The 25,709-nt window shown below is 48.4% G+C and overlaps 1 protein-coding gene across 1 annotated transcript in view; it reads right to left on the bottom strand.

Moving 5' to 3' along the window:
• The window catches only part of LOC311115480 (receptor-type tyrosine-protein phosphatase F-like), a gene marked incomplete at both ends in the record, with an annotated part of 30,247 nt that extends 6,551 nt beyond the window's left edge, over nt 1–23,696 (bottom strand). Inside the window, 4 exons of the mRNA XM_084190647.1 lie at nt 7,186–7,361; nt 8,884–9,007; nt 14,838–14,935; nt 23,537–23,696. Coding sequence (XP_084046773.1) covers nt 7,186–7,361; nt 8,884–9,007; nt 14,838–14,935; nt 23,537–23,696 — 558 coding nt within the window. The remainder of the gene's footprint in view (nt 1–7,185; nt 7,362–8,883; nt 9,008–14,837; nt 14,936–23,536) is intronic.
• Nucleotides 23,697–25,709: the final 2,013 nt, after the last annotated feature.

The following is a 25,709-nucleotide window of genomic DNA, read 5'->3' as shown; positions in this document are numbered from 1 at the left end:
TCCCTGTCTTAGGTCAGTTAGGATCACCACTTTATTTTAAGAATGTGAAAAGTCAGAATAATGGTAGAGAGAATTATTTATTTCAGCTTTTATTTATTTCATCACATTCCCAGTGGGTCAGAAGTTTACATACACTCAATTAGTATTTGGTAGCATTGCCTTTAAATAGTTTAACTTGGGTCAAACTTTTTGGGTATCCTTCCACAAGCTTCCCACAATAAGTTGGGTGAATTTTGGCCCATTCCTCCTGACAGAGCTGGTGTAACTGAGTCAGGTTTGTAGGCCTCCTTGCTCGCACACGCCTTTTCTGTTCTGCCCACACATTTTGTATAGGATTGAGGTCAGGGCTTTGTGATGGCCACTCCAATACCTTGACTTTGTTGTACTTAAGCCATTTTGCCACAACTTTGGAAGTATGCTTGGGGTCATTGTCCATTTGGAAGACCCATTTGCGACCAAGCTTTACCTTCCTGACTGATGTCTTGAGATGTTGCTTCAATATATCCACATCAATTTCCTTCCTCATCATGCCATCTGTTTTGTGAAGTGCACCAGTCCCTCCTGCAGCAAAGTACCCCCACATCATGATGCTGCCACCCCCGTGCTTCACGGTTGGGATGGTGTTCTTCGGCTTGCAAGCGACCCCCTTTTTCCACCAAACATAACGATGGCCAAACAGTTCTATTTTTGTTTCATCAGACCAGAGGACATTTCTCCAAAAAGTACGATCTTTGTCCCCATGTGCAGTTGCAAACCGGAGTCTGGCTTTTTTATGGTGGTTTTGGAGCAGTGGCTTCTTCCTTGCTGAGCGGCCTTTCAGGTTATGTCGATATAGGACTCGTTTTACTGTGGATATAGATACCTTTGTACCTGTTTCCTCCAGCATCTTCACAAGGTCCTTTGCTGTTGTTCTGGGATTAATTTGCACTTTTCGCACCAAAGTACGTTCATCTCTAGGAGACAGAACGCGTCTCCTTCCTGAGCGGTATGACGGCTGCCTGGTCCCATGGTGTTTATACTTGCGTACTATTGTTTGTACAGATGAACGTGGTACCTTCAGACGTTTAGAAATTGCTCCCAAGGATGAACCAGACTTGTGGAGGTCTACCATTTTTTTTATGAGGTCTTGGCTGATTTGTTTTGATTTCCCCATGATGTCAAGCAAAGAGGCACTGAGTTTGAAGGTAGGCCTTGAAATACAGCCACAGGTTCACCTCCACATGACTCAAATGATGTCAATTAGCCTATCAGAAGTTTCTAAAGCCATGACATCATTTTCTGGAATTTTCCAAGCTGTTTAAAGGCAGAGTCAACTTAGTGTATGTAAACTTCTGACCTACTGGAATTGTGATACAGTAAATTATAAGTGAAATAATCTGTCTGTAAACAATTGTTGGAAAAATGACTTGTGTCATGCACAAAGTAGATGTCCTAACCGACTTGCCAAAACTATAGTTTGTTAACAAGAAATGTGTGGAGTGGTTGAAAAACGAGTTTTAATGACTCCAACCTAAGTGTATGTAAACTTTCGACTTCAACTGTATATCCTATGTTTATTACTATTACTACCTTGTAATTACCTGTTAATTTGTACTATTATTGATATAGATGAATGTACTGCAGTGTTGAGGGAGCTAGCACGTAGGCATTTCACCTGCTGTAAACTGTGACGAATACGATATGATTTGAAGCTCAATCACGCGTGGCTAAAAGATTTTGAAAGAAAACAATTAAGCAAAAAGACATGAGAACCCTGGGGGTTGTTGTGTGGTAACTCCTGGCTACGGATTCAGACGAGGCTGCCCCTCCTCCTTGCTCGGGCAGGCTTCGGCTTTCGTCGTCACCGGAGTACTAGCTGCTACCGATCTATGTTTCTGTGTTCTACTTGTTTTTGTCTTCATTGTACACACCTGGTTCCCATTATGTCTATGATTTTGTTCCCTATTTAACCCTCTGGCTCCCACTGTGTTATGTGCCTGTTTGGTGATATCGACTGGTGAGCGGGATTGTCCTCCCTGCGTGGAGTTTATGTTCATTTGTTATTTACGAGTAAAGTACGTTGTCTACTAGCTCTGTGTCCTGCGCCTGACTCCGTCCTGCCGCTACACACTGACGCCTGACAGACTGTTCTAAAGCCCAACGCAAAGCAGAGGGAAACAGGCCTTAGGAGGGCTTTTATAAAATAATTTACAAAAAAACATGTATTTAAAAAAAATAATGAATTACATGTTTTCATAAAAATATATATTTTTAATGAGTAAATTTGTTTTGTTTTATCCTTTCACCAGAAAGTATAGTCTGGACAAAAGCCAGTAGTTATTTATGAGATTCTGAAGTTGCTAGCCAAACGGGCTGGTCGTCCATTCTATTGGTATGGTTGCTATGTGACTGGTCGTCCATTCTATTGGTATGGTTGCTATGTGACTGGTCGTCCATTCTATTGGTATGGTTGCTATGTGACTGGTCGTCCATTCTATTGGTATGGTTGCTATCCAAATGGACTGGTCGTCTGTTATAAGCAAAAAAGGTTGCTATGGAGGCTAGCTACTTCTCCTCTGCTAGCTAGCCAACTAAAGCTAAAACACGATCACATCAAGCAGCTGAAATGACAGCATATTATGTGCATTTTAGTTTGTTTTACCTTCGTTTCCTCTTTACGATGAATTGGCCTGGCTCAGAGAAGCTGTCAGGTTCATCACGTTTATATGCATGGCACGGTGGAGATACATTTATTTTTATTTTTATAATGCAACATTGTTGCACAGGTCAGAGAGGCAGACAGCAAGGTTTAGACAAACCCCAACTGTTGCAAACCAATTTGCTGTGCTAGAAGCATGGGGGAAATAATGTCTAGACACTTTTCTTCAGGGGAGATTAAGTTTATGAAATGCCTGGCTGGGTTGTGGGACAGTGGATGCTCATTGATAATTAAAATGGAACCGTTAACAGATATTGCTCAGGGATTGTAGTGAATAAACTCCCTGCTATCAATACTAACTGTAAGTCGCTCTGGATAAGAGCGTCTGCTAAATGACTAAAATGTAAGATGTAAATTCAGGATCCAAATAACCTGTTTTATAAATACTAGTGGAATCCCAGGTCTGCTTTAGCATGACCAGAGACAACCTCATCGTGCACACTGACAGTCTTAAACAGTCCACATTATCTTCTATGTGCCATTCAGATCCAATCGTCTTCCTCAGAGCGTAGCGAGAACAGACAGACCAGACAGACAGCGGCTGCGCCCCAAATGGTACCCTACTTTAAAGTAGTGCACTATCATATGGTGTCATTTGGGACGGGCCAAGGCAGCGCATGTTGTTGTCTCCAAACATAAGGTCAAAGTAAATGGAAAGCGTGTTGAAATGCCGTACTTGTTAAAGGCTACTAGGACTTGCTCTCTCATCGATTTGGGATACATGAAGAGGGAGGGAGGGAGGGAGGGAGAGAGGGGGAGGGAGGGAGAGAGGGGGAGGGAGGTAGGTACGGAGAGAGGGGGAGGGAGGGAGGGAGGGAGGTAGGTACGGAGAGAGGGGGAGGGAGGGAGGGAGGGAGGGAGGGAGGGAGGGAGGGAGGGAGGGAGAGAGGGGGAGGGAGGTAGGTACGGAGAGAGGGGGAGGGAGGGAGGGAGGGAGGGAGGGAGGGAGGGAGGGAGGTAGCAACAGTCCTGCTATCTCAACCAGACTGAAACAGTGTAGACAACTGGAGAGCTGGATGGATGGATGGATGGATGGATGGATGGATGGCTGGATGGATGGATGGATGGCTGGCTGGCTGGATGGATGAATGGATGGATGGATGGATGGATGGATGGATGGATGGATAGGAGGAGAGCTGTTATTAGGATCCTATAACTACTCTCTCCTGTAATGGACATTAGGACAGATACCACGTGTCTCTCAGTCCAGACAGATACCATGTGTCTCTCAGTCCAGACAGATACCATGTGTCTCTCAGTCGACAGATACCATGTGTCTCTCAGTCCAGACAGATACCACGTGTCTCTCAGTCCAGACAGATACCACGTGTCTCTCAGTCCAGACAGATACCACGTGTCTCTCAGTCCAGACAGATACCACGTGTCTCTCAGTCCAGACAGATACCACGTGTCTCTCAGTCCAGACAGATACCATGTGTCTCTCAGTCCAGACAGATACCATGTGTCTCTCAGTCCAGACAGATACCATGTGTCTCTCAGTCCAGACAGATACCATGTGTCTCTCAGTCCAGACAGATACCATGTGTAGGCTATTTACAGAGGATGTAAACAACAAGCCAGTCACCTACAGTGGGGAGAACAAGTATTTGATACACTGCCGATTTCGCAGGTTTTCCTACTTACAAAGCTTGTAGAGGTCTATATTTTTTATCATAGGTACACTTCAACTGTGAGAGACGGAATCTAAAACAAAAATCTAGAAAATCACATTGTTTGATTTTTAAGTAATTCATTTGCATTTTATTGCATAACATAAGTATTTGATCACCTACCAACCAGTAAGAATTCCGGCTCTCACAGACCTGTTTTTCTTTAAGAAGCCCTCCTGTTCTCCACTCATGACCTGTATTAACTGCACCTGTTTGAACTCGTTACCTGTATAAAAGACACCTGTCCACACACTCAATCAAACAGACTCCAACCTCTCCACAATGGCCAAGACCAGAGAGCTGTGTAAGGACATCAGGGATAAAATTGTAGACCTGCTCAAGGCTGGGATGGGCTACAGAACAATAGGCAAGCAGCTTGGTGAGAAGGCAACAACTGTTGGCGCAATTATTAGAAAATTGAAGAAGTTCAAGATGACGGTCAATCACCCTCGGTCTGGGGCTCCATGCAAGATCTCACCTTGTGGGGCATCAATGATCATGAGGAAGGTGAGGGATCAGCCCAGAACTACATGGCAGGACCTGGTCAATGACCTGAAGAGAGCTGGGACCACAGTCTCAAAGAAAACCATTAGTAACACACTACGCCGTCATGGATTAAAATCATAAAGCGCACGCAAGGTCCCCCTGCTCAAGCCAGCGCATGTCCAGGCCCGTCTGAAGTTTGCCAATGACCATCTGGATGATCCAGAGGAGGAATGGGAGAAGGTCATGTGGTCTGATGAGACAAAAATAGAGCTTTTTGGTCTAAACTCCACTCGCCGTGTTTGGAGGAAGAAGAAGGATGAGTACAACCCCAAGAACACCATCCCAACCGTGAAGCATGGAGGTGAAAACATCATTCTTTGGGGATGCTTTTCTGCAAAAGGGACAGGACGGCGGCACCGTATTGAGGGGAGGATGGATGGGGCCATTTATCGCGAGATCTTGGCCAACAACCTCCATCCCCAGTAAGAGCTTTGAAGATGGGTCGTAGCTGGGTCTTCCAGCATGACAACGACCCGAAACACACAGCCAGGGCAACTAAGGAGTGGCTCCGTAAGAAGCATCTCAAGGTCCTGGAGTGGCCTAGCCAGTCTCCAGACCTGAACCCAATAGAAAATCTTTGGAGGGAGCTGAAAGTCCGTATTGCCCAGCGACAGCCCCAAAACCTGAAGGATCTGGAAAAGGTTTGTATGGAGGAGTGGGCCAAAATCCCTGCTGCAGTGTGTGCAAACCTGGTCAAGACCTACAGGAAACGTATGATCTCTGTAATTGCAAACAAAGGTTTCTGTACCAAATATTAAGTTCTGTTTTTCTGATGTATCAAATACTTATGTCATGCAATAAAATGAAAATTAATTACTTAAAAATCATACAATGTGATTTTCTGGAATTTTGTTTTAGATTCCGTCTCTCACAGTTGAAGTGTACCTATGACAAAAATTACAGACCTCGACATGCTTTGTAAGTAGGAAAACCTGCAAAATCGGCAGTGTATCAAATACTTGTTCTCCCCACTGTATATCCTCCATCTCTGCTCCCACACTGCCACAAACAGACCCTGTCACATCCTCCTAGCATTTGAGTGACCGAAGCCTCCTCTGTCAGACTCTGAGTCACGTGGCTGCTGTTCTGTCTGTTTTACACGTCCTCTGTCCTCTATTATCTCTGTCTGTTTTACACGTCCTCTGTCCTCTATTATCTCTGTCTGTTTTACACGTCCTCTGTCCTCTATTATCTCTGTCTGTTTTACACGTCCTCTGTCCTCTATTATCTCTGTCTGTTTTACACGTCCTCTGTCCTCTATTATCTCTGTCTGTTTTACACGTCCTCTGTCCTCTATTATCTCTGTCTGTTTTACACGTCCTCTGTCCTCTATTATCTCTGTCTGTTTTACACGTACTCTGTCCTCTATTATCTCTGTCTGTTTTACACGTCCTCTGTCCTCTATTATCTCTGTCTGTTTTACACGTCCTCTGTCCTCTATTATCTCTGTCTGTTTTACACGTCCTCTGTCCTCTATTATCTCTGTCTGTTTCACACGTCCTCTGTCCTCTATTATCTCTGTCTGTTTTACACGTCCTCTGTCCTCTATTATCTCTGTCTGTTTTACACGTCCTCTGTCCTCTATTATCTCTGTCTGTTTTACACGTCCTCTGTCCTCTATTATCTCTGTCTGTTTTACACGTCCTCTGTCCTCTATTATCTCGGTCTGTTTTACACGTCCTCTGTCCTCTATTATCTCTGTCTGTTTTACACGTACTCTGTCCTCTATTATCTCTGTCTGTTTTACACGTACTCTGTCCTCTATGGCGTCATAGCTGACGCAGGCCAGCAGGGTGGATATCACGACTGTGTGTGTCTGAGTCAGGGCAGGGTACGGTAGGATATCTCTGTCATAGCTGACTCATGGTAACAAGAAATAAAATCAGATAGCCTTGGAACTTTGGTCTTAGAACAGTAGAAGGGACATTGTTGTTTAGGGTGATATGACTACAGGACTGTCATGTGATCTGGGCCAGGTCAGGTCAGGGTATTATATAGTATGTCCAAGGAGTCAGTAAGTCCCTGCTCTGGCAGTATAGGGACTGTTAGGACTGACAGCGGTGCCTCTACCCTGTCCTAAGACCTGAGCAGTGACTCATGGATCAGGTCATCAAAGTAAGAGGACACACATTGAACAACAACAACAACAAGACGACAGCGACATTGTTACAGAAGTACAGCAAGAGGGACAGCTCATTTCCTGAAAGTGATGGTTGTACCAGTGAGACCTGCTGTATGTACACTACACGTGGTCAGATTGATTGTACTCACTCGTGACTTCTCCTCTAGTCTTGTCATCATGACTATAGTGTGCGCCCTCTGCTCCCACACCATCCTCCAGAAGTCGCTGAGGGTTTCGGGAAGCGGGCCCTGCGTAGCAATGTAGGCGTTCTGTTTCCTGTATCCATCTATGTAGTTGGCGTTGATGTAGTCACTACCAGGAACAGCTGAGGGGGAGGGTATGGAGGGGGGGGAGAGGGTATGGAGGGAGGGGAGAGGGTATGGAGGGGGGGGGAGAGGGTATGGAGGGAGGGGAGAGGGTATGGAGGGAGGGGAGAGGGTATGGAGGGAGGGGAGAGGGTATGGAGGGAGGGGAGAGGGTATGGAGGGAGGGGAGAGGAGAGGGTATGGAGGGGGGGGAGAGGGTATGGAGGGGGGGGAGAGGGTATGGAGGGAGGGGAGAGGGTATGGAGGGAGGGGAGAGGGTATGGAAGGAGGGAAGAGGGTATGGAGGGAGGGGAGAGGGTATGGAGGGAGGGGAGAGGGTATGGAGGGAGGGGAGAGGGTATGGAGGGAGGGGGGAGGGTATGGAGGGAGGGGAGAGGGTATGGAAGGAGGGGAGAGGGTATGGAGGGAGGGGAGAGGGTATGGAGGGGGGGGAGAGGGTATGGAGGGAGGGGAGAGGGTATGGAGGGAGGAGAGAGGGTATGGAGGGAGGGGAGAGGGTATGGAGGGAGGGGAGAGGGTATGGAGGGAGGGGAGAGGGTATGGAGGGGGGGGAGAGGGTATGGAGGGGGGGGGAGGGTATGGAGGGAGGGGAGAGGGTATGGAGGGAGGGGAGAGGGTATGGAGGGAGGGGAGAGGGTATGGAGGGAGGGGAGAGGGTATGGAGGGGGGGGAGAGGGTATGGAGGGGGGGGGAGAGGGTATGGAGGGAGGGGAGAGGGTATGGAGGGGGGGGGGAGAGGGTATGGAGGGGGGGGGAGGGTATGGAGGGAGGGGAGAGGGTATGGAGGGAGGGGAGAGGGTATGGAGGGAGGGAGGGTTTGAAGGGAGGGGAGAGGGCATGGAGGGAGTGGAGAGGGTATGGAGGGAGAGGAGAGGGTATGGAGGGAGGGGAGAGGGCATGGAGGGAGGGAGGGTATGGAGGGAGGGGAGAGGGTATGGAGGGAGGGGAGAGGGTATGGAGGGAGGGGAGAGGGCATGGAGGGAGGGAGGGTATGGAGGGAGGGGAGAGGGTATGGAGGGAGGGGAGAGGGCATAGAGGGAGGGGAGAGGGTATGGAGGGAGGGGAGAGGGTATGGGTATGGAGGGAGGGGAGAGGGTATGGAGGGCGGGAGGGGAGAGGGCATGGAGGGAGGGAGAGGAGAAGGCATGGAGGGCGGTAGGGGAGAGGGTATGGAGGGAGAGGAAAGGGTATGGAGGGAGAGGAAAGGGTATGGAGGGAGAGGAGAAGGCATGGAGGGAGGGAGAGGAGAAGGCATGGAGGGAGGGAGAGGAGAGGGCATGGAGGGCGGGAGAGGAGAGGGTATGGAGGGAGGGAGAGGAGAAGGCATGGAGGGCGGGAGAGGAGAAGGCATGGAGGGCATGAGATACAGAATAATAGAGATAAAGAATTTCCAGAGAGCCAAGCTTGAAACACAGTATGTGCCTTGTATTACTGGTGTGAATGAAGGATGATATATTCTACAGCTGTCTGAGTCTGAAAAGTGTATTGAGAAGTTAAAAACGAAGCTGAGGAGCTACTCACCATCGACAGACGTCAGGACGACCCTGGAGTGGTCGTATGCTATGACGTTAGCATAACGGTTCTTTGGTTTGTTCACCTCCATGTTGGAATTCTCCCAGGTGAACTGCTGAGCAGGATCTATGGACTGATGGAGAGAAGGGAGAAAGAGGAGAGAGAAGGGTGGAGGGAGGGAGTGAGAGGGAGGGAGGGAGAGGGAGGGAGGGAGGGAGGGAGGGAGAGAAATGAGAGAAATCAAGATCGAGAGAGATAGAGATGGACAGAGAAAGAGAGATCGAGATGGACAGAGAAAGAGAGATCGAGACGGACAGAGAGAGAGAGAGAGATCGAGATGGACAGAGAAAGAGAGATCGAGATGGACAGAGAAAGAGAGATCGAGATGGACAGAGAAAGAGAGATCGAGATGGACAGAGAAAGAGAGATCGAGACGGACAGAGAGAGAGAGATCGAGATGGACAGAGAAAGAGAGATCGAGATGTACAGAGAGAGAGAGAGATCGAGATGGACAGAGAAAGAGAGATCGAGATGGACAGAGAAAGAGAGATCGAGATGGACAGAGAAAGAGAGATCGAGACGGACAGAGAGAGAGAGAGATCAAGACGGACAGAGAAAGAGAGATCGAGATGGACAGAGAGAGAGAGGGAAAGAGACATTAAATCCTCAGGCTATCACAGAGGGTTAAATAAATAAACGCTTTACATGCAGTCAAGCTACAGGTTCCTCAGCCACTCCCCTGGGGGCGGCCATATTGAATTACTACCGCTGCTAACTTCTCAGTAAGTAAAAATAAATAAATAAATATACTTCAAAGTAATCACATGCAGATATCACAGCTAATGGCCATCTGACTTCTTTAACCTTCCCTCTCTCTCTCGCCCTTTTTCTCTGTCTCTATCTCCCCTTTCCCTCCCTCTCTCTCTCCTCCCACCCCACCTATTGATCTCTGGGTGACACAGCGACAGCCTCTTTCCCCCCCCGCCGCTCCTCGCCGCTCGATAATGTCACACAGTCGCTTGTTGTTGTGCATTGATCCAACCGGCTCACACCGGCACCACGTCCATCAATCACCCAGCCTTTCACCTTCCTTTCGACCCAGGGTAGGACCTACTGCATCAGTCCATTAGGCTGCATTTAAGCTGTGTGTGTGTGTGTGTGTGTGTGTGTGTGTGTGTGTGTGTGTGTGTGTGTGTGTGTGTGTGTGGTTTGTCTTACCATAAAGACCAGTCTATTGCCCTCACATAGTTGAATTACCAATTAGGCCACGTTTAAGTGAACCAGAGACATTACCACGACGACTAATATATGGTTAATTTCTAGCTTCCGATACCTGTTACTCCCAATGGAGGGTTTTTCTAGGTAGTGGTTGCAATATTAGCTCGAACAAAGTGATACATATTTCATGTCAATAGAGTTTGCCAAATCGGACCGAGTTTCCTCCAGGAGATTCTAATTTAGAGGAATAATTCAGGAATAATTATTAAAATATTCTGGGAATAGCTTTACTGCTCAGCAGAAGGTACACGCTGATTCCTGGAGAGTTTACATTTACATTTAAGTTATTTAGCAGACGCTCTTATCCAGAGCGACTTACAGTTAAGTGAGTGCATACATTTTTCATACCGTTGGCAACCATAGAAGTGTCTCTGACAGAATCAGGATATGGGTCTTTCAAAAAAATAATGGGGCCAATGTGTGACATTGAGGATCAACATTTCAAAATGGTTTGAAACTAAAATATAAAGGATTTTCATGTACTTAAGAGGAATATATGCAAATTAATGCTTAATATATGATATAACTACAACTTACACTGCCATAAATGCAAGTACAGAAAAGTCATGTTTTATGTCACACGATTTTGGACAAATCTGTCAAGACCCCAACCATGATAAAGGGTTAAACACAACTCGTGAATTTTATTGATTATAGCTATGATCCCCCTTATATCTTCATGTATTGGCATTAAACAAATATTATTATCAATGATTTATCAACAGCTGTAACAAGTTGTCCAGTGTAGGAAATTCTAACTGGTATCCTAGTTTAGAGAAAGAAGCATATGCGTCTTATTCCCAGAAACCCTAGACCCACTCCAATTTGCATACCGCCCCAACAGATCTACAGATGACGCAATCTCGATCGCGCTCCACACTGCCCTTTCCCACCTGGACAAGAGGAACACCTACGTGAGAATGCTGTTCATTGACTACAGTTCAGCGTTCAACGACATAGTGCCCTCAAAGCTCATCACTAAGCTAAGGACCCTGGGACTAAACACCTCCCTCTGCAACTGGATCCTGGACTTCCTGATGGGCCGCCCCCAGGTGGTAAGGGTAGGCAAAAACACATCTGGCACGCTGATCCTCAACACGGGGGCCCCTCAGGGGTGCGTGCTAAGTTCCCTCCTGTACCCACGACTGCGTGGCCAAGCACGACTCCAACACCATCATTAAGTTTGCCGACTACACAATGGTGGTAGGCCTGATCACCGACAACGATGAGACAGCCTATAGGGAGGAGGTCAGAGACCTGGCAGTGTGGTGCCAGGACAACAACCTCTCCCTCAACGTGATCAAGACAAAGGAGCTGATCTTGGACTACAGGAAAAGAAGGCCCGAGCACGCCCCCATTCACATCGACGGGGCTGTAGTGGAGCGGGTCGAGAGCTTCAAGTTCCTTGGTGTCCACTTCACCAACAAACGATCATGGTCCAAGCACACCAAGACAGTCGTGAAGAGGGCACGACAATGTCTATTCCCTCTCAGGAGACTGAAAATATTTGGCATGAGTCCTCAGATCCTCAAAAGGTTCTACAGCTGCACCATCGAGAGCATCCTGACTGGCTGCATCACCGCCTGGTATGGCAACTGCTCGGCATCCGACTGCAAGGCGCTACAGAGGGTAGTGCGTACGGCCCAGTACATCACTTATAAGTAAGTATTTCACAGGAAGGTCTACACCTGTTGTATTGTGACAAATAAAATGGCACCATCAGCTGCACACTTTCTACTCTGTCTCCTCCCATTCTAATGTGTATTATGTAATACTGGGTCCATTCTAATGTGTATTCTGTAATACTGGGTCCATTATGATGTGTATTATGTAATACTGGGTCCATTCGAATGTGTGTACTGTAATACTGGGTCCATTCTAATGTGTGTACTGTAATACTGGGTCCATTCTAATGTGTATACTGTAATACTGGGTCCATTCTAATGTGTATTCTGTAATACTGGGTCCATTCTGATGTGTATACTGTAATACTGGGTCCATTCTGATGTGTATTCTGTAATACTGGGTCCATTCTGATGTGTATTCTGTAATACTGGGTCCATTCTGATGTGTATCCTGTAATACTGGGTCCATTCTAATGAAGGCAATTTAAACCATTTCCTTTTCCTCAGAGGAAGATATTAAGAAATTTTCCACTGAAACAAAGTTCCACATCAACTTCCTCCTCCATAGTAAACAAAGCTAGTCTGTTACGGAGCAGAGGCATAAACAACCCTGTAGTGAGAGATAATTTACATGGGGGGGGGGGCACTGATGAGCACCACCACAAAGCCAACTTGTCTGTCAGCCGCCTACCTGCCTGCCTGTTCGTTAAGGAACATTTCATTTGCAGTTAAAACATGTCATGGACGTTCAACAGTTTTGAGAAGACAGCGAAGAGCGGGCATGCTAGACTGACAACTTCTGGTAAACAAAAGAGAAAGTGCTAAGCCAGTACAACTCTCTCTGACATGCTGGAGAGGAGAGGAGAGAGGAGAGGGGAGGAGAGGGGAGGAGATGAGAGAGAGGAGAGGGGAGGGAAGGAGAGGAGAGAGGAGAGGGGAGGAGAGGAGAGGGGAGGGAAGGAGAGGAGAGAGGAGAGAGGAGGAGAGAGAAGAGGGGAGAGGGGAGGAGAAGGGAGGAGAGGGGATGAGAGGGCAGAGGTGAGGAGAGGGGAGGAGAGGGGAGAGGAGAGGAGAGAGGAGGAGAGGAGAGGTGAGGAGAGGGGAGAGGAGAGGGGAGGAGAGGGGAGAGGAAGGGAAGAGGGGAGGAGAGGGGAGAGGAGAGGAGAGAGGAGGAGAAGGGAGAGGAGAGGATAGAGGGGAGGAGAGAGGAGGAGGGGGAGGAGAGGAGAGGAGAGGAGATGAGAAGGGAGGAGAGGGGAGGAGAGGGGAGGAGAGGAGAGGAGAGGAGAGGGGAGGGAATGAGAGGAGAGGGGAGGAGAGGGGAGGAGAGGAGATAGGAGAGGAGAGAGGAGAGAGGAGGAGAGAGGAGGAGAGGAGAGGAGAGAGGTGAGGAGAGGGGAGGAGAAGGGAGGAGAGGGGAGGGGATGAGAGGGCAGAGGTGAGGAGAGGGGAGGAGGGGGGAGAGGAGAGGAGAGAGGAGGAGAGGGGAGGAGAGGAGAGGTGAGGAGAGGGGAGAGGAGAGGGAGGAGAGGGGAGAGGAAGGGAAGAGGGGAGGAGAGGGGAGAGGAGGAGAGGGGAGGAGAAGGGAGAGGAGAGGATAGAGGGGAGGAGAGAGGAGGAGGGGGAGGAGAGGAGAGGGGAGGAGAGGAGAGGAGAGGAGAAGGGAGAGGAGAAGGGAGAGGAGAGAGGAGGAGAGGTGAGGAGAGGGGAGAGCGTTCAATGCAGATAGTGATAGAGCTATAAGTGCAGGCAGATCTCTTCCACAGGGAGAAAAAAGCCTGTCTGGCTGAGATGGAGGCTGTGTAGCTAGACTTTGTGATTGACATACTGTGCTCATTATAGCAGGAGTACTGTACCCTGGACGAGGCAAACATCAGCCTGCCAACCCTCCCCACAGTCCTATACTGCTATACCTGGGAATCAGCCAGCTACAACTATAGATATACAGAGTACGGAGAGGTTCAATTCTAACAGACATCTTCCATATTGGCACCAAGAGACATCCATTCCACTAAGAATACAAACTAGAATTGTATTGTTGATGAATGTTAGGAGCATAGTTGGCCTAACTCTGTCCATTTAGGATTCTGAGTCAGCCAACATCAGCTATTCTACCTACTGGTACCGGCCCGGTGTGGGTATCAGCCAGCCCAAACCATCTAGAACCATCCAAAACCTGTCTAGGCAAAAGTAATGCACTAATGATGCAGTATCCGTTCGTCTCTAGAAGACTCTCCCATGCATGATGGGGGAACCGGCCGGCAGACAGCACCAGGATAGGAACTGCCAGTGCCTGTCCAGACTGTGCCCTCAGGGGGAGGGAAGTGTACAACCGGAACAGCCAGGGCCTGTCCAGACTATGTACCCAGGGAGAGAGTAGTGCACAGCGGGAACAGCCGGGCGAACGTGACAAACCATCCGAGTGGCGCCACGCTGCTACCACACTGTCTCCCCTGGCATCGCCGTGCACGCACACACACACACACACACACACACACTCCATCTGTGCCACCAGGCAGGGGGTCTTCCCTGACTAGAGGAACTGAGGGGACAGACAGGACTGACTTGAGACCGCCTCCCAAAATGGCACCCTATTCCCTATGTAGTGCACTACTTTGATCAGGGTCCATAGTGCTCTATAGGGAATAGGGTGCCATTTGGGATGCGTCCTGAATCACACTGTCACTTCCCTTCTTTCCCTCTCTATTCCCCTGTCTCCATCCCAGTCCCACATGCAACTAACCTCCCGTTCTCCCTACAGGCTTTCCTATCTGAAAAATATGCCACTTTAAATGCAAATGTCTAAATCTCCTCTTTCTTTCATTTTGTTGGCGTGAGACACCGACGACCAATAATTCCTCACTGAGTTTCATAGGAGAGACTGACATAGGAGAAACTGACATAGGAGAGACTGACATAGGAGAAACGGACATTCTTCCGGGAGAAGTAAGACTCGTTCTAGCGTTCAGGTGAATGGGTAGCTCACAGCCTGTGGGCTATTATGATATAAACCACTACAGGTAGCTGAATTGGTGTCCAAGGCTGAGGCGTCCAACTTACCTCGTACTCCTGTGAGAAGCGCAGGCCGTCGTTGGCCTTCAGCCTCTCTATGTGGTCCGCCAGATCACACACAGTGATGGGAGGGTGCTCTCTCATTCCTGATGAGAGAGGAGAGGAAGCAGGGAGGAAAAAGAGAGACAGAAGAGTTAGACACCGCTGTGAGAAAACCTAACCATACACACACACTGGTTCAACCACAGGGATGGATGAGACTGCCAGTGGGACCATGGGAGTGCATCGTGTTCAACAATGCATGAAGACAGAGAGAGACAGAGAGAGGAGAGAGAGAGAGAGAGGAGAGAGACAGAGAGACAGAGAGAGAGGGGGCAGGGAGAGAGAGACAGAGAGAGACGAGACAGAGAGAGAGACAGAGAGACAGAGAGAGACGAGACAGAGAGAGAGACAGAGAGAGCGAGAGAGAGAGAGAGAGAGAGAGAGAGAGAGAGAGAGAGAGAGAGAGAGAGAGAGAGACGAGACAGAGGGGGCGGGGAGAGAGAGACAGAGAGAGAGACAGAGAGAGAGAGAGAGAGAGAGAGAGAGAGAGAGAGAGAGAGAGAGAGAGACAGAGAGAGACGAGACGGAGAGAGAGACAGAGAGAGAGACTGAGAGAGACAGAGAGAGAGAGAGAGAGAGAGAGAGAGACAGAGAGAGAGACAGAGAGAGACGAGACAGAGGGGGCGGGGAGAGAGAGACAGAGAGACAGAGAGAGACGAGACAGAGAGAGACAGAGAGAGACGAGACAGAGAGAGAGACAGAGAGAGAGAGAGAGACAGAGAGAGAGACAGAGAGAGACGAGACAGAGAGAGAGACAGAGAGAGAGACAGAGAGAGAGACAGAGAGAGGAGACAGAGAGAGAGACAGAGAGAGACGAGACAGAGAGAGAGACAGAGAGAGAGGAGACAGAGAGAGAGCAGGCTGGATAGAGAGAGAGCTGGGAGCTGACACAGGTCTGTGACATCGTCATGCTGGGTGGGGCAGAGAGAGGCGTGGCCATGAGGCAGTGATAACATCACATCATGAGTGACTGGAGCTGAGCGTGCTCCGTGTGGAAGCAGGAAACAGACATGTCCCTGACCTCACAACACTACTGTAAATTGGTGGAAACAGACATGTCCCTGACCTCACAACACTACTGTAAATTGGTGGAAACAGACATGTCCCTGACCTCACAACACTACCGTAAATTGGTGGAAACAGACATGTCCCTGACCTCACAACACTACCGTAAATTGGTGGAAACAGACATGTCCCTGACCTCACAACACTACCGTAAATTGGTGGAAACAGACATGTCCCTGACCTCACAACACTACCGTAAATTGGTGGCAGTGGTGGGATCCAGTGGCAACCAGAATCTCCAAAGGTACATCTGAAATGACACCCTATACCCTATAAAGTGTACTACTTCTGGCCAGAGCACAGCTATTCCCTAGTTTGGTCAAAGGTAGTGCAATATATAGTCCCCTGTAGCTCAGTTGGTAGAGCATGGCGCTTGCAACGCCAGGGTTGTGGGTTCGTTTCCCACGGGGGGGCCAGTATGAAAATGTATGCACTCACTAACTGTAAGTGGCTCTGGATAAGAGCGTCTGCTAAATGACTAAAGTGTAAATGTAATGTGATGTACTGGGCTGTCCGCACAACCGTTTGTAGCGGTGCTATTGTCGTACCAGGAAGTGATGCAGCCAGTCAAAATGGTCTAGGCTTTATTATGAAGGGCTGTTCTGTAAACCTCCCCCTGGTCTAGGCTTTATTATGAAGGGCTGTTCTGTAAACCTCCCCCTGGTCTAGGCTTTATTATCAAGGGCTGTTCTGTAAACCTCCCCCTGGTCTAGGCTTTATTATCAAGGGCTGTTCTGTAAACCTCCCCCTGGTCTAGGCTTTATTATGAAGGGCTGTTCTGTAAACCTCCCCCTGGTCTAGGCTTTATTATGAAGGGCTGTTCTGTAAACCTCCCCCTGGTCTAGGCTTTATTACGAAGGGCTGTTCTGTAAACCTCCCCCTGGTCTAGGCTTTATTACGAAGGGCTGTTCTGTAAACCTCCCCCTGGTCTAGGCTTTATTATGAAGGGCTGTTCTGTAAACCTCCCCCTGGTCTAGGCTTTATTATGAAGGGCTGTTCTGTAAACCTCCCCCTGGTCTAGGCTTTATTACGAAGGGCTGTTCTGTAAACCTCCCCCTGGTCTAGGCTTTATTATGAAGGGCACTAAATAGAGAATAAGTAGTATTTAGTAGTATTTAAGTAGTATTTAGTAGTATTTTAGTAGTATTTAGTAGCAGTACACGTCTCTGTTGGTGGCAGTGGTGGGATCCAGACAGAAAAACAGTCAGAACTTCCTTCAAGTCTCAACAGATCAGTCACACTGCCACTTCGCTACAACTCTAAACTCTCCGTCGGTCACCAGCAAACGTATTTCCACTTCCCACAATAGAAGTCCTTACAGTGGTGGCAGGCTATAATCCTAGTAAGGGAGGGGGGGGGAAAAATACGCCCTGAAAACACCCCCATGGTGCTTTAGGGCTGCGTCCCCCAATGATACCCTATTCCCTTTATAGTGCACTACTTTTGACCAGGGCCCCATAAGTATCTGGTCAAAAATAGTGCACTATATAGGGAATAGGATGCCATTAGGGACGCAGCCCTAGCTTCCTCATCGCGGGCTATTGGATGATTTATGGCTAATCTACCGACACAAATTCCCCGCGCCTCTGAACTTGGCAAGGTTCCCTCTGCACTTAAATGGATTTCTGGATTTTCTGCTAACTTGCCCTGATGCGTCACACATTCCCACTGTGTAGGACGCACGTGGTCGTCTCTCCGAAGCTCCGAGAGACACGTAAAACGTCAGAATGTGTCCTAAACCACACTGCTGTGTGGAGACTACACACTATATCAAGTAATCAGGGGTTAAAGAGCCCTAACTGTTCCAAGTACACATACTATATTAAGTACTGTATATACCGGTTCAAAGAAGAAGATTTACTTTATTGTCGATTGTCTCAGAGACACTGAAATGTGTATTTTTCCTAACACCAACTGTGTTCCGAGATAAATAGTACCGTACCGTTAATACCATACGTCAATTACCGTTAATACCATACGTCAATTACCGTTAATACCATACGTCAATTACCGTTAATACCATACGTCAATTACCGTTAATACCATACGTCAATTACCGTTAATACCATACGTCAATTACCGTTAATACCATACGTCAATTACCGTTAATACCATACGTCAATTATACACAGTTAAAAAGGTACGCCTACCAGTATGTTATATTAACCATTAACCATTTACATTTTACATTTTTTAGTCATTTAGCAGACGCTCTTATCCAGAGCGACTTACAGTTAGCGAGTTCATACATGTTTCATGAGTGTCATTCCCAGCTTCATGATTACCAGGTAGAGCTGGGCCTCGGATGGTACCAGCTTCATGATTACCAGGTAGAGCTGGGCCTCGGATGATACCAGCTTCATATGATTACCAGGTAGAGCTGGGCCTCGGATGGTACCAGCTTCATGATTACCAAGTAGAGCTGGGCCTCGGATGGTACCAGCTTCATATGATTACCAGGTAGAGCTGGGCCTCGGATGGTACCAGCTTCATGATTACCAGGTAGAGCTGGGCCTCGGATGGTACCAGCTTCATATGATTACCAGGTAGAGCTGGGCCTCGGATGGTACCAGCTTCATGATTACCAGGTAGAGCTGGGCCTCGGATGGTACCAGCTTCATATGATTACCAGGTAGAGCTGGGCCTCGGATGGTACCAGCTTCATGATTACCAGGTAGAGCTGGGCCTCGGATGGTACCAGCTTCATATGATTACCAGGTAGAGCTGGGCCTCGGATGGTACCAGCTTCATATGATTACCAGGTAGAGCTGGGCCTCGGATGGTACCAGCTTCATGATTACCAGGTAGAGCTGGGCCTCGGATGGTACCAGCTTCATATGATTACCAGGTAGAGCTGGGCCTCGGATGGTACCAGCTTCATGATTACCAGGTAGAGCTGGGCCTCGGATGGTACCAGCTTCATGATTACCAGGTAGAGCTGGGCCTCGGATGGTACCAGCTTCATGATTACCAGGTAGAGCTGGGCCTCGGCACTGAGCTCTAATGAGCGCTACACCACTTCAGCAACACCGCACGCACTCTCCTCCCAATATAATGCACTACTTTTTGTCCAGAGCCCTATGAGCAGCTAATGGGCACTACTTAGCGTAGCCGTAACACTCAGCGCTAACGTGGGACGGATGCACTGAGGATGCCTCCCAAACAGCACCCTATTCCCTAAAGTATATAGTGCAATACTTTTGACCAGGGCACATCGTACCAAATTGGGACGATGTGTCCTGGTCAAAAGTAGTTCACTACATAGGGAATAGGGTGCAATTTGGGACGATGTGTCCTGGTCAAAAGTAGTTCACTACATAGGGAATAGGGTGCAATTTGGGACGATGTGTCCTGGTCAAAAGTAGTTCACTACATAGGGAATAGGGTGCAATTTGGGACGATGTGTCCTGGTCAAAAGTAGTTCACTACATAGGGAATAGGGTGCAATTTGGGACGATGTGTCCTGGTCAAAAGTAGTTCACTACATAGGGAATAGGGTGCAATTTGGGACGATGTGTCCTGGTCAAAAGTAGTTCACTACATCGTCCCAAATTGCACCCTATTCCCTATATAGTGCAATACTTTTGACCAAAGTCCTATGGGGTGCCATTCGGGACACAGCCCGAACCCTAATGGGTGGTACCATAGCTGAAACACTGAACCCTATTGGACAGCTAACTGCTACCACCGGCCTTCCACACCACAGAAGAACATGGCACCAATTAGACTAATTTAACACTTAGGGAGCTCTGAGACGGGGCTCCACAGCACCTTAGCTTGAGAGTGTGTTTGTGTGATTATGTGTGTAAAGAGTGTGTGTCTGTGTGATTATGTGTGTAAAGAGTGTGTGTCTGTGTGATTATGTGTGTAAAGAGTGTGTGTCTGTGTGATTATGTGTGTAAAGAGTGTGTGTTTGTGTGATTATGTGTGTAAAGAGTGTGTGTCTGTGTGATTATGTGTGTAAAGAGTGTGTGTTTGTGTGATTATGTGTGTAAAGAGTGTGTGTTTGTGTGATTATGTGTGTAAAGAGTGTGTGTTTGTGTGATTATGTGTGTAAAGAGTGTGTGTTTGTGTGATTATGTGTGTAAAGAGTGTGTGTCTGTGTGATTATGTGTGTAAAGAGTGTGTGTTTGTGTGATTATGTGTGTAAAGAGTGTGTGTCTGTGTGATTATGTGTGTAAAGAGTGTGTGTTTGTGTGATTATGTGTGTAAAGAGTGTGTGTTTGTGTGATTATGTGTGTAAAGAGTGTGTGTTTGTGCAATGGAGTGTGTACTGTATGTGTAAGTGAGTTATTTTATGGCCTTGTTATCACTTAAGCGGAGCGCAAGTTAACATCTATGCCAGTTATATTATATTTCTACTCAACATAGTGGCTCAGAGAGCTTCTCTCCCAGATGTTACTCCAGTTGCTTTGAGACCAACTTGGGATGGATACAGAGAGACTGAGATGACTTGTCCCCAAAATGGCGCCCTGTTCCCCCATAGTGCTTTAGTCAAAAGTAGTGCACTACATAGAGAATATGGTACCACTCGGGATGCGCACAACGTTACACGTTTCCCCTCTACCATCTTAGACACTGAGGCTACAAGCTTGCGGGCAGGGATGTCTGTCCATCGTGAAAGCAGTGGGAAGATGGGAGAGGGGGAGAGAGCGAGTGACTGCATATGACAGTAGGAGAGAGAACAGACTAACTTGGAGTGTTGGGACAGCGCTGAGTACTGGGACCTGTAGAGAGAAGATGGAGGAAGTAATATATAAAAGAAGGAAGGAAGGAATATGAGAGAGAGAGAGAGAGAGAGAGAGAGAGAGAGAGAGAGAGAGAGAGAGAGAGAGAGAGAGAGAGAGAGAGAGACAGAAGAGAGAGAGAGAGAGAGAGAGAGAGACAGAAAAGAGAGAGAGAGAGAGAGAGAGAGAGAGAGAGAGTGAAAGAGAGAGAGAGAGATAGCGAGAGAGAGAGCAGAGAGAGAGAGAGAGAGAGAGAGAGAGAGAGAGAAGAGAGAGAGAGAGACAGAAGAGAGAGAGAGAGAAAGAAGGCAGCCCAAGGGATCCCCAATAACCTGCTAGAGCCAGGACAGGACAGGAGACATCAGAAAAGAGGTTATTAGTGTGTGATCCATCTCAGGAACACTAGTTGTCTTCTGAGGAACGAGCATGCCTCATTGTCTAAAACCAAGAGATTTAGCTTCTCTTATCAAATTGTTCTCTTTTTGTCTTAAAAAAAAGCCCAACTACACATTAGGACAGTGGGGGGCATCCATAGGGAGTGGACCTACACTACAGGCCGGCCCAGTACCGCACTACTGTAGTTATCTGGCTCATTGGTTCTGAATGGAGCTCCCCTTGGCCTTGGACAGCTGGTGGCACGGCACAGAGGTACTGGGGGATATCGACTGGATCAGAGAGGACGGGAGGGAGGAAGAGGGATGGAGGGAGGGATCTCTTCTACACTAAGCCTAGCCCTGTTTCATTCCTGAGCAGGGTTCACAGGGGGTTAGTTTGTGTGTGTGTGTGTGTGTGTGTGTGTGTGTGTGTGTGTGTGTGTCGTGTGTCGTTTAATAACCTCAGAGAGCGAGGGAGTGACGGAGGGATGACATTTCCTCTCAGCTTCATTGTTCTCTCTACCTCTCACCTTGGCATCAGACACCAACATTCATTACCAGTGACGGAATGAAAGAGAGCTCAAGCGGAAAGAGGGGGAGGGAGAGGAGGAGAGGGAAGATGAGAAGAGGAGAGGGGGTGAGAGGGTGAGAGGGGGTTAAGAAGAGATTGAAGGAGAGGGGGTGAGAGGGGGTTAAGAAGAGATTGAAGGAGAGAGGAAATAGAATGGGAGGATGAGAGAAGAGGAGAGAAAAAGAGAGGTTGACGTGAGCCCTGTGACAACACTCTCGCTCCACTGGAGAAGGCTACTACACAATGTGATGCTCAATCCCACAGTGCATTGGGAATCTGTATTCACCTCACAGCTCTCAGCAGCCCCACCATTATCAGACTGCATGAGAGAGCTAAGATGTGTCCCGAATGGCAGCCTAGTCACTTTATAGCGCACCACTTTTGACCAGGGCCCATAGGGCTCTATAGGGAATAGGGTGCCATTTTGAGACGCATCCCTAGTCAGGGTTTTGTTTGGCTCCAAACTATTGCTATTGAACAGTGGTCAGAGTCCTAGCAGAGACTATAATAGCGTGTGGTTTGAAGCTGATCAGTATTCTAGCCAGAAGGAGAAGGTATAATGGTATAGGTATGCTGTAGACTGATAGACTGATGACTTCCGCTGCTCTGTCGTTCGCTACATACTTCACTCTGACACTTGTCATCATTTAAGTTGTTTTTTGTTGACGAGGGGCATCGTACGAAACAAAGTCATCAGCGATCGGATCGTCTCTAACCAATCAAGAGTACCATACAGCATTGACACATTTTTCAAACCGCCGCTTTACCCACGTGTGTTCTGGCTCTGGCCCAACCCATCGGTTTCTGGACCAATCAGACGGCCTCGGATCCAGACTCAATGTGGAGAAGAAACTAACGTCCGCGGGCGTGGCGTGGCGTGGCGTAGCGTTTGGCCGGAGCAAGGAGTCTGGGTAGCCAGGGAAGGTATGCTGCAGGCTAAAATCTCCTTCCATACAGTTCTCATAATAAAAGCTTGTTCCTACACTCCTAGAAAAAAAAGGTGCTATCTAGAACCTAAAAGGGTTCTTTGGCTGTCCCAATGACGGTATATATGAATAGACAAAGCCATCGGTCACGTGACACCATTCATTCCTATGTGAAGGCTCAATAGCACATTGAAGCCAAATGAAGTCGGTTAAAGATGGCGTCTCATGGAGACATAACATGCACAGTTTGAGCTACTCCAGGAAGTGACGTTGCAGGTTAGCTCAGTGCTGCCCCCTCTCACTGAGTAACTCACGTTGAAGGCCGACCGAGGTACTGCAGGCTGCCATTAGCAACTAAATTACCCTTATTACTTCATCTGTGTGTGATTGTAAAATAATTGGTTCCAGAACATATATCTGGTGAATTAGAAGCAATTATTGGTACCATGAGGATTGCCATTTTTCCATTCACTATAATGGGGGATCCTGTTTTCTGCTAACAATGCCTGCAGTACCGCGGTCGGCCATGAACTTCCGTGGCTTCAAGGATACGGGGCAGTGGTTCTCCCATGGGCTGTCCCCCATAGGAGAACCCTTTGAATAATGCTTTTGGTTCCAGGTAGAACCCTTTTGGTTCCAGGTAGAACCCTTTTGGGTTCCAGGTAGAACCCTTTTGGTTCCAGGTAGAACCCTTTTCACAGAGGATTCTACATGGAACCCAAGAGGGTTTTCCCTGGAAGAATGTGGGGACAGCCGAAGACCCCTTTTGTAACCCTTTTTTTCTAAGAGTGTAGGGCAGTAGAGTGATTACTCACACTGAGAGCTATGTTTCTGTGGACAAACTACTGTATATCATGGGGGAGGGGGGGGGGGGGATTTTGTGTGTGTGTGTGTGTGTGTGTGTGTGTGTGTGTGTGTCTCTGAGTGTGTGCGCACGTGTTTGTGTGTATGTTTGTTTGTTCGTAGTGTGTGTATACAGTACCTGGTGTCTGGCAGTTGATTCGTCTCATCTCTACAGGGTCTGAAGAGTTGCCCAGCAGTGAGTCCTTCACCCCTCCTGAGTGGTCGTCTTTGGGGAGGGGAGACGCTCGCTTCCTATAGATGGGGGGGGGGGGGGGGGGGGTTAAGAAAGGGTTAACCATGATCACAACTACTATCACACGCAAAAAGAGACTGTTGGAAAGAGACTGTGTTCTCTCATGAAGGCTGCTCGTTAGAGATACCATTATCTTCATTACGAGATAGGATAGATGGCTTATCTATCGCTGAAATAAATTAGAGAGACATGAATGCCTGCATTTCCCACATGTCATGTTGTGACAGCTGGAGTGTATGTGTGTGTGTGTGTGTGTGTATGTGTGTCTACTAAACAGTGTGTTTAGGGAGAAACAGGCAGACGTTGTAATTAACTCATGAGCTGGGTGACACAACACTGGCTAATTATAGTGTGTAGCCTGCACCTGCACCAAGATATAGACTGAGCTGTAAAGACCCAGACTAACCCGTCCCTATACCCCAGACTAACCCGTCCCTATACCCCAGACTAACCCGTCCCTATACCTCAGACTAACCCGTCCCTATACCCCAGACTAACCCGGCCCTATACCCCAGTCTAACCCAGCCCTATAACCCAGTCTAACCCAGCCCTATAGCCCAGACTAACCCGTCCCTATACCCCAGACTAACCCGTCCCTATACCCCAGACTAACCCGTCCCTATACCTCAGACTAACCCGTCCCTATACCCCAGACTAACCCGGCCCTATACCCCAGACTAACCCGTCCCTATACCCCAGACTAACCCGTCCCTATACCCCAGACTAACCCGTCCCTATACCCCAGACTAACCCGTCCCTATACCCCAGACTAACCCGTCCCTATACCCCAGACTAACCCGTCCCTATACCCCAGACTAACCCGTCCCTATACCCCAGACTAACCCGGCCCTATACCCCAGACTAACCCAGTCCTATACCTCAGACTAACCCGTCCCTATACCCCAGACTAACCCTTCCCTATACCTCAGACTAACCCAGCCCTATACCCCAGACTAACCCAGTCCTATACCTCAGACTAACCCGTCCCTATACCCCAGACTAACCCTTCCCTATACCTCAGACTAACCCAGCCCTATACCCCAGACTAACCCGTCCCTAAACCCCAGACTAACACGTCCCTATACCTCAGACTAACCCAGTACTATACCTCAGACTAACCCGTCCCTATACCCCAGACTAACCCGTCCCTATACCCCAGACTAACCCGTCCCTATACCCCAGACTAACCCGTCCCTATACCCCAGACTAACCCGTCCCTATACCTCAGACTAACCCAGTCCTATACCTCAGACTAACCCGTCCCTATACCCCAGACTAACCCAGCCCTATACCCCAGACTAACCCGTCCCTATACCCCAGACTAACCCGTCCCTATACCCCAGACTAACCCGTCCCTATACCCCAGACTAACCCGTCCCTATACCCCAGTCTAACCCAGCCCTATACCCCAGTCTAACCCGTCCCTATACCCCAGACTAACCCGTCCCTATACCCCAGACTAACCCGTCCCTATACCCCAGACTAACCCAGTCCTATACCTCAGACTAACCCAGCCCTATACCCCAGACTAACCCGTCCCTATACCTCAGACTAACCCAGTCCTATACCCCAGACTAACCCAGTCCTATACCTCAGACTAACCCGTCCCTATACCTCAGACTAACCCGTCCCTATACCCCAGACTAACCCGTCCCTATACCCCAGACTAACTCGTCCCTATACCTCAGTCTAACCCGTCCCTATACCCCAGACTAACCCGTCCCTATACCCCAGACTAACCCATCCCTATACCCCAGACTAACCCAGTCCTATACCCCAGACTAACCCGTCCCTATACCTCAGTCTAACCCGTCCCTATACCCCAGACTAACCCGTCCCTATACCCCAGACTAACCCGTCCCTATACCTCAGACTAACCCAGTCCTATACCTCAGACTAACCCGTCCCTATACCTCAGACTAACCCTTCCCTATACCTCAGACTAACCCAGCCCTATACCCCAGTCTAACCCGTCCCTATACCCCAGACTAACCCGTCCCTATACCCCAGACTAACCCGTCCCTATACCTCAGACTAACCCGTCCCTATACCCCAGACT

This window comes from Coregonus lavaretus, assembly GCF_964263955.1.
Source record: "Coregonus lavaretus genome assembly, contig: HAP1_SCAFFOLD_5251, whole genome shotgun sequence".
Taxonomy (NCBI): domain Eukaryota; kingdom Metazoa; phylum Chordata; class Actinopteri; order Salmoniformes; family Salmonidae; genus Coregonus; species Coregonus lavaretus.
Note: the sequence above shows the minus strand (reverse complement) of the source record. Positions and strands in the feature narration are given on the sequence as shown.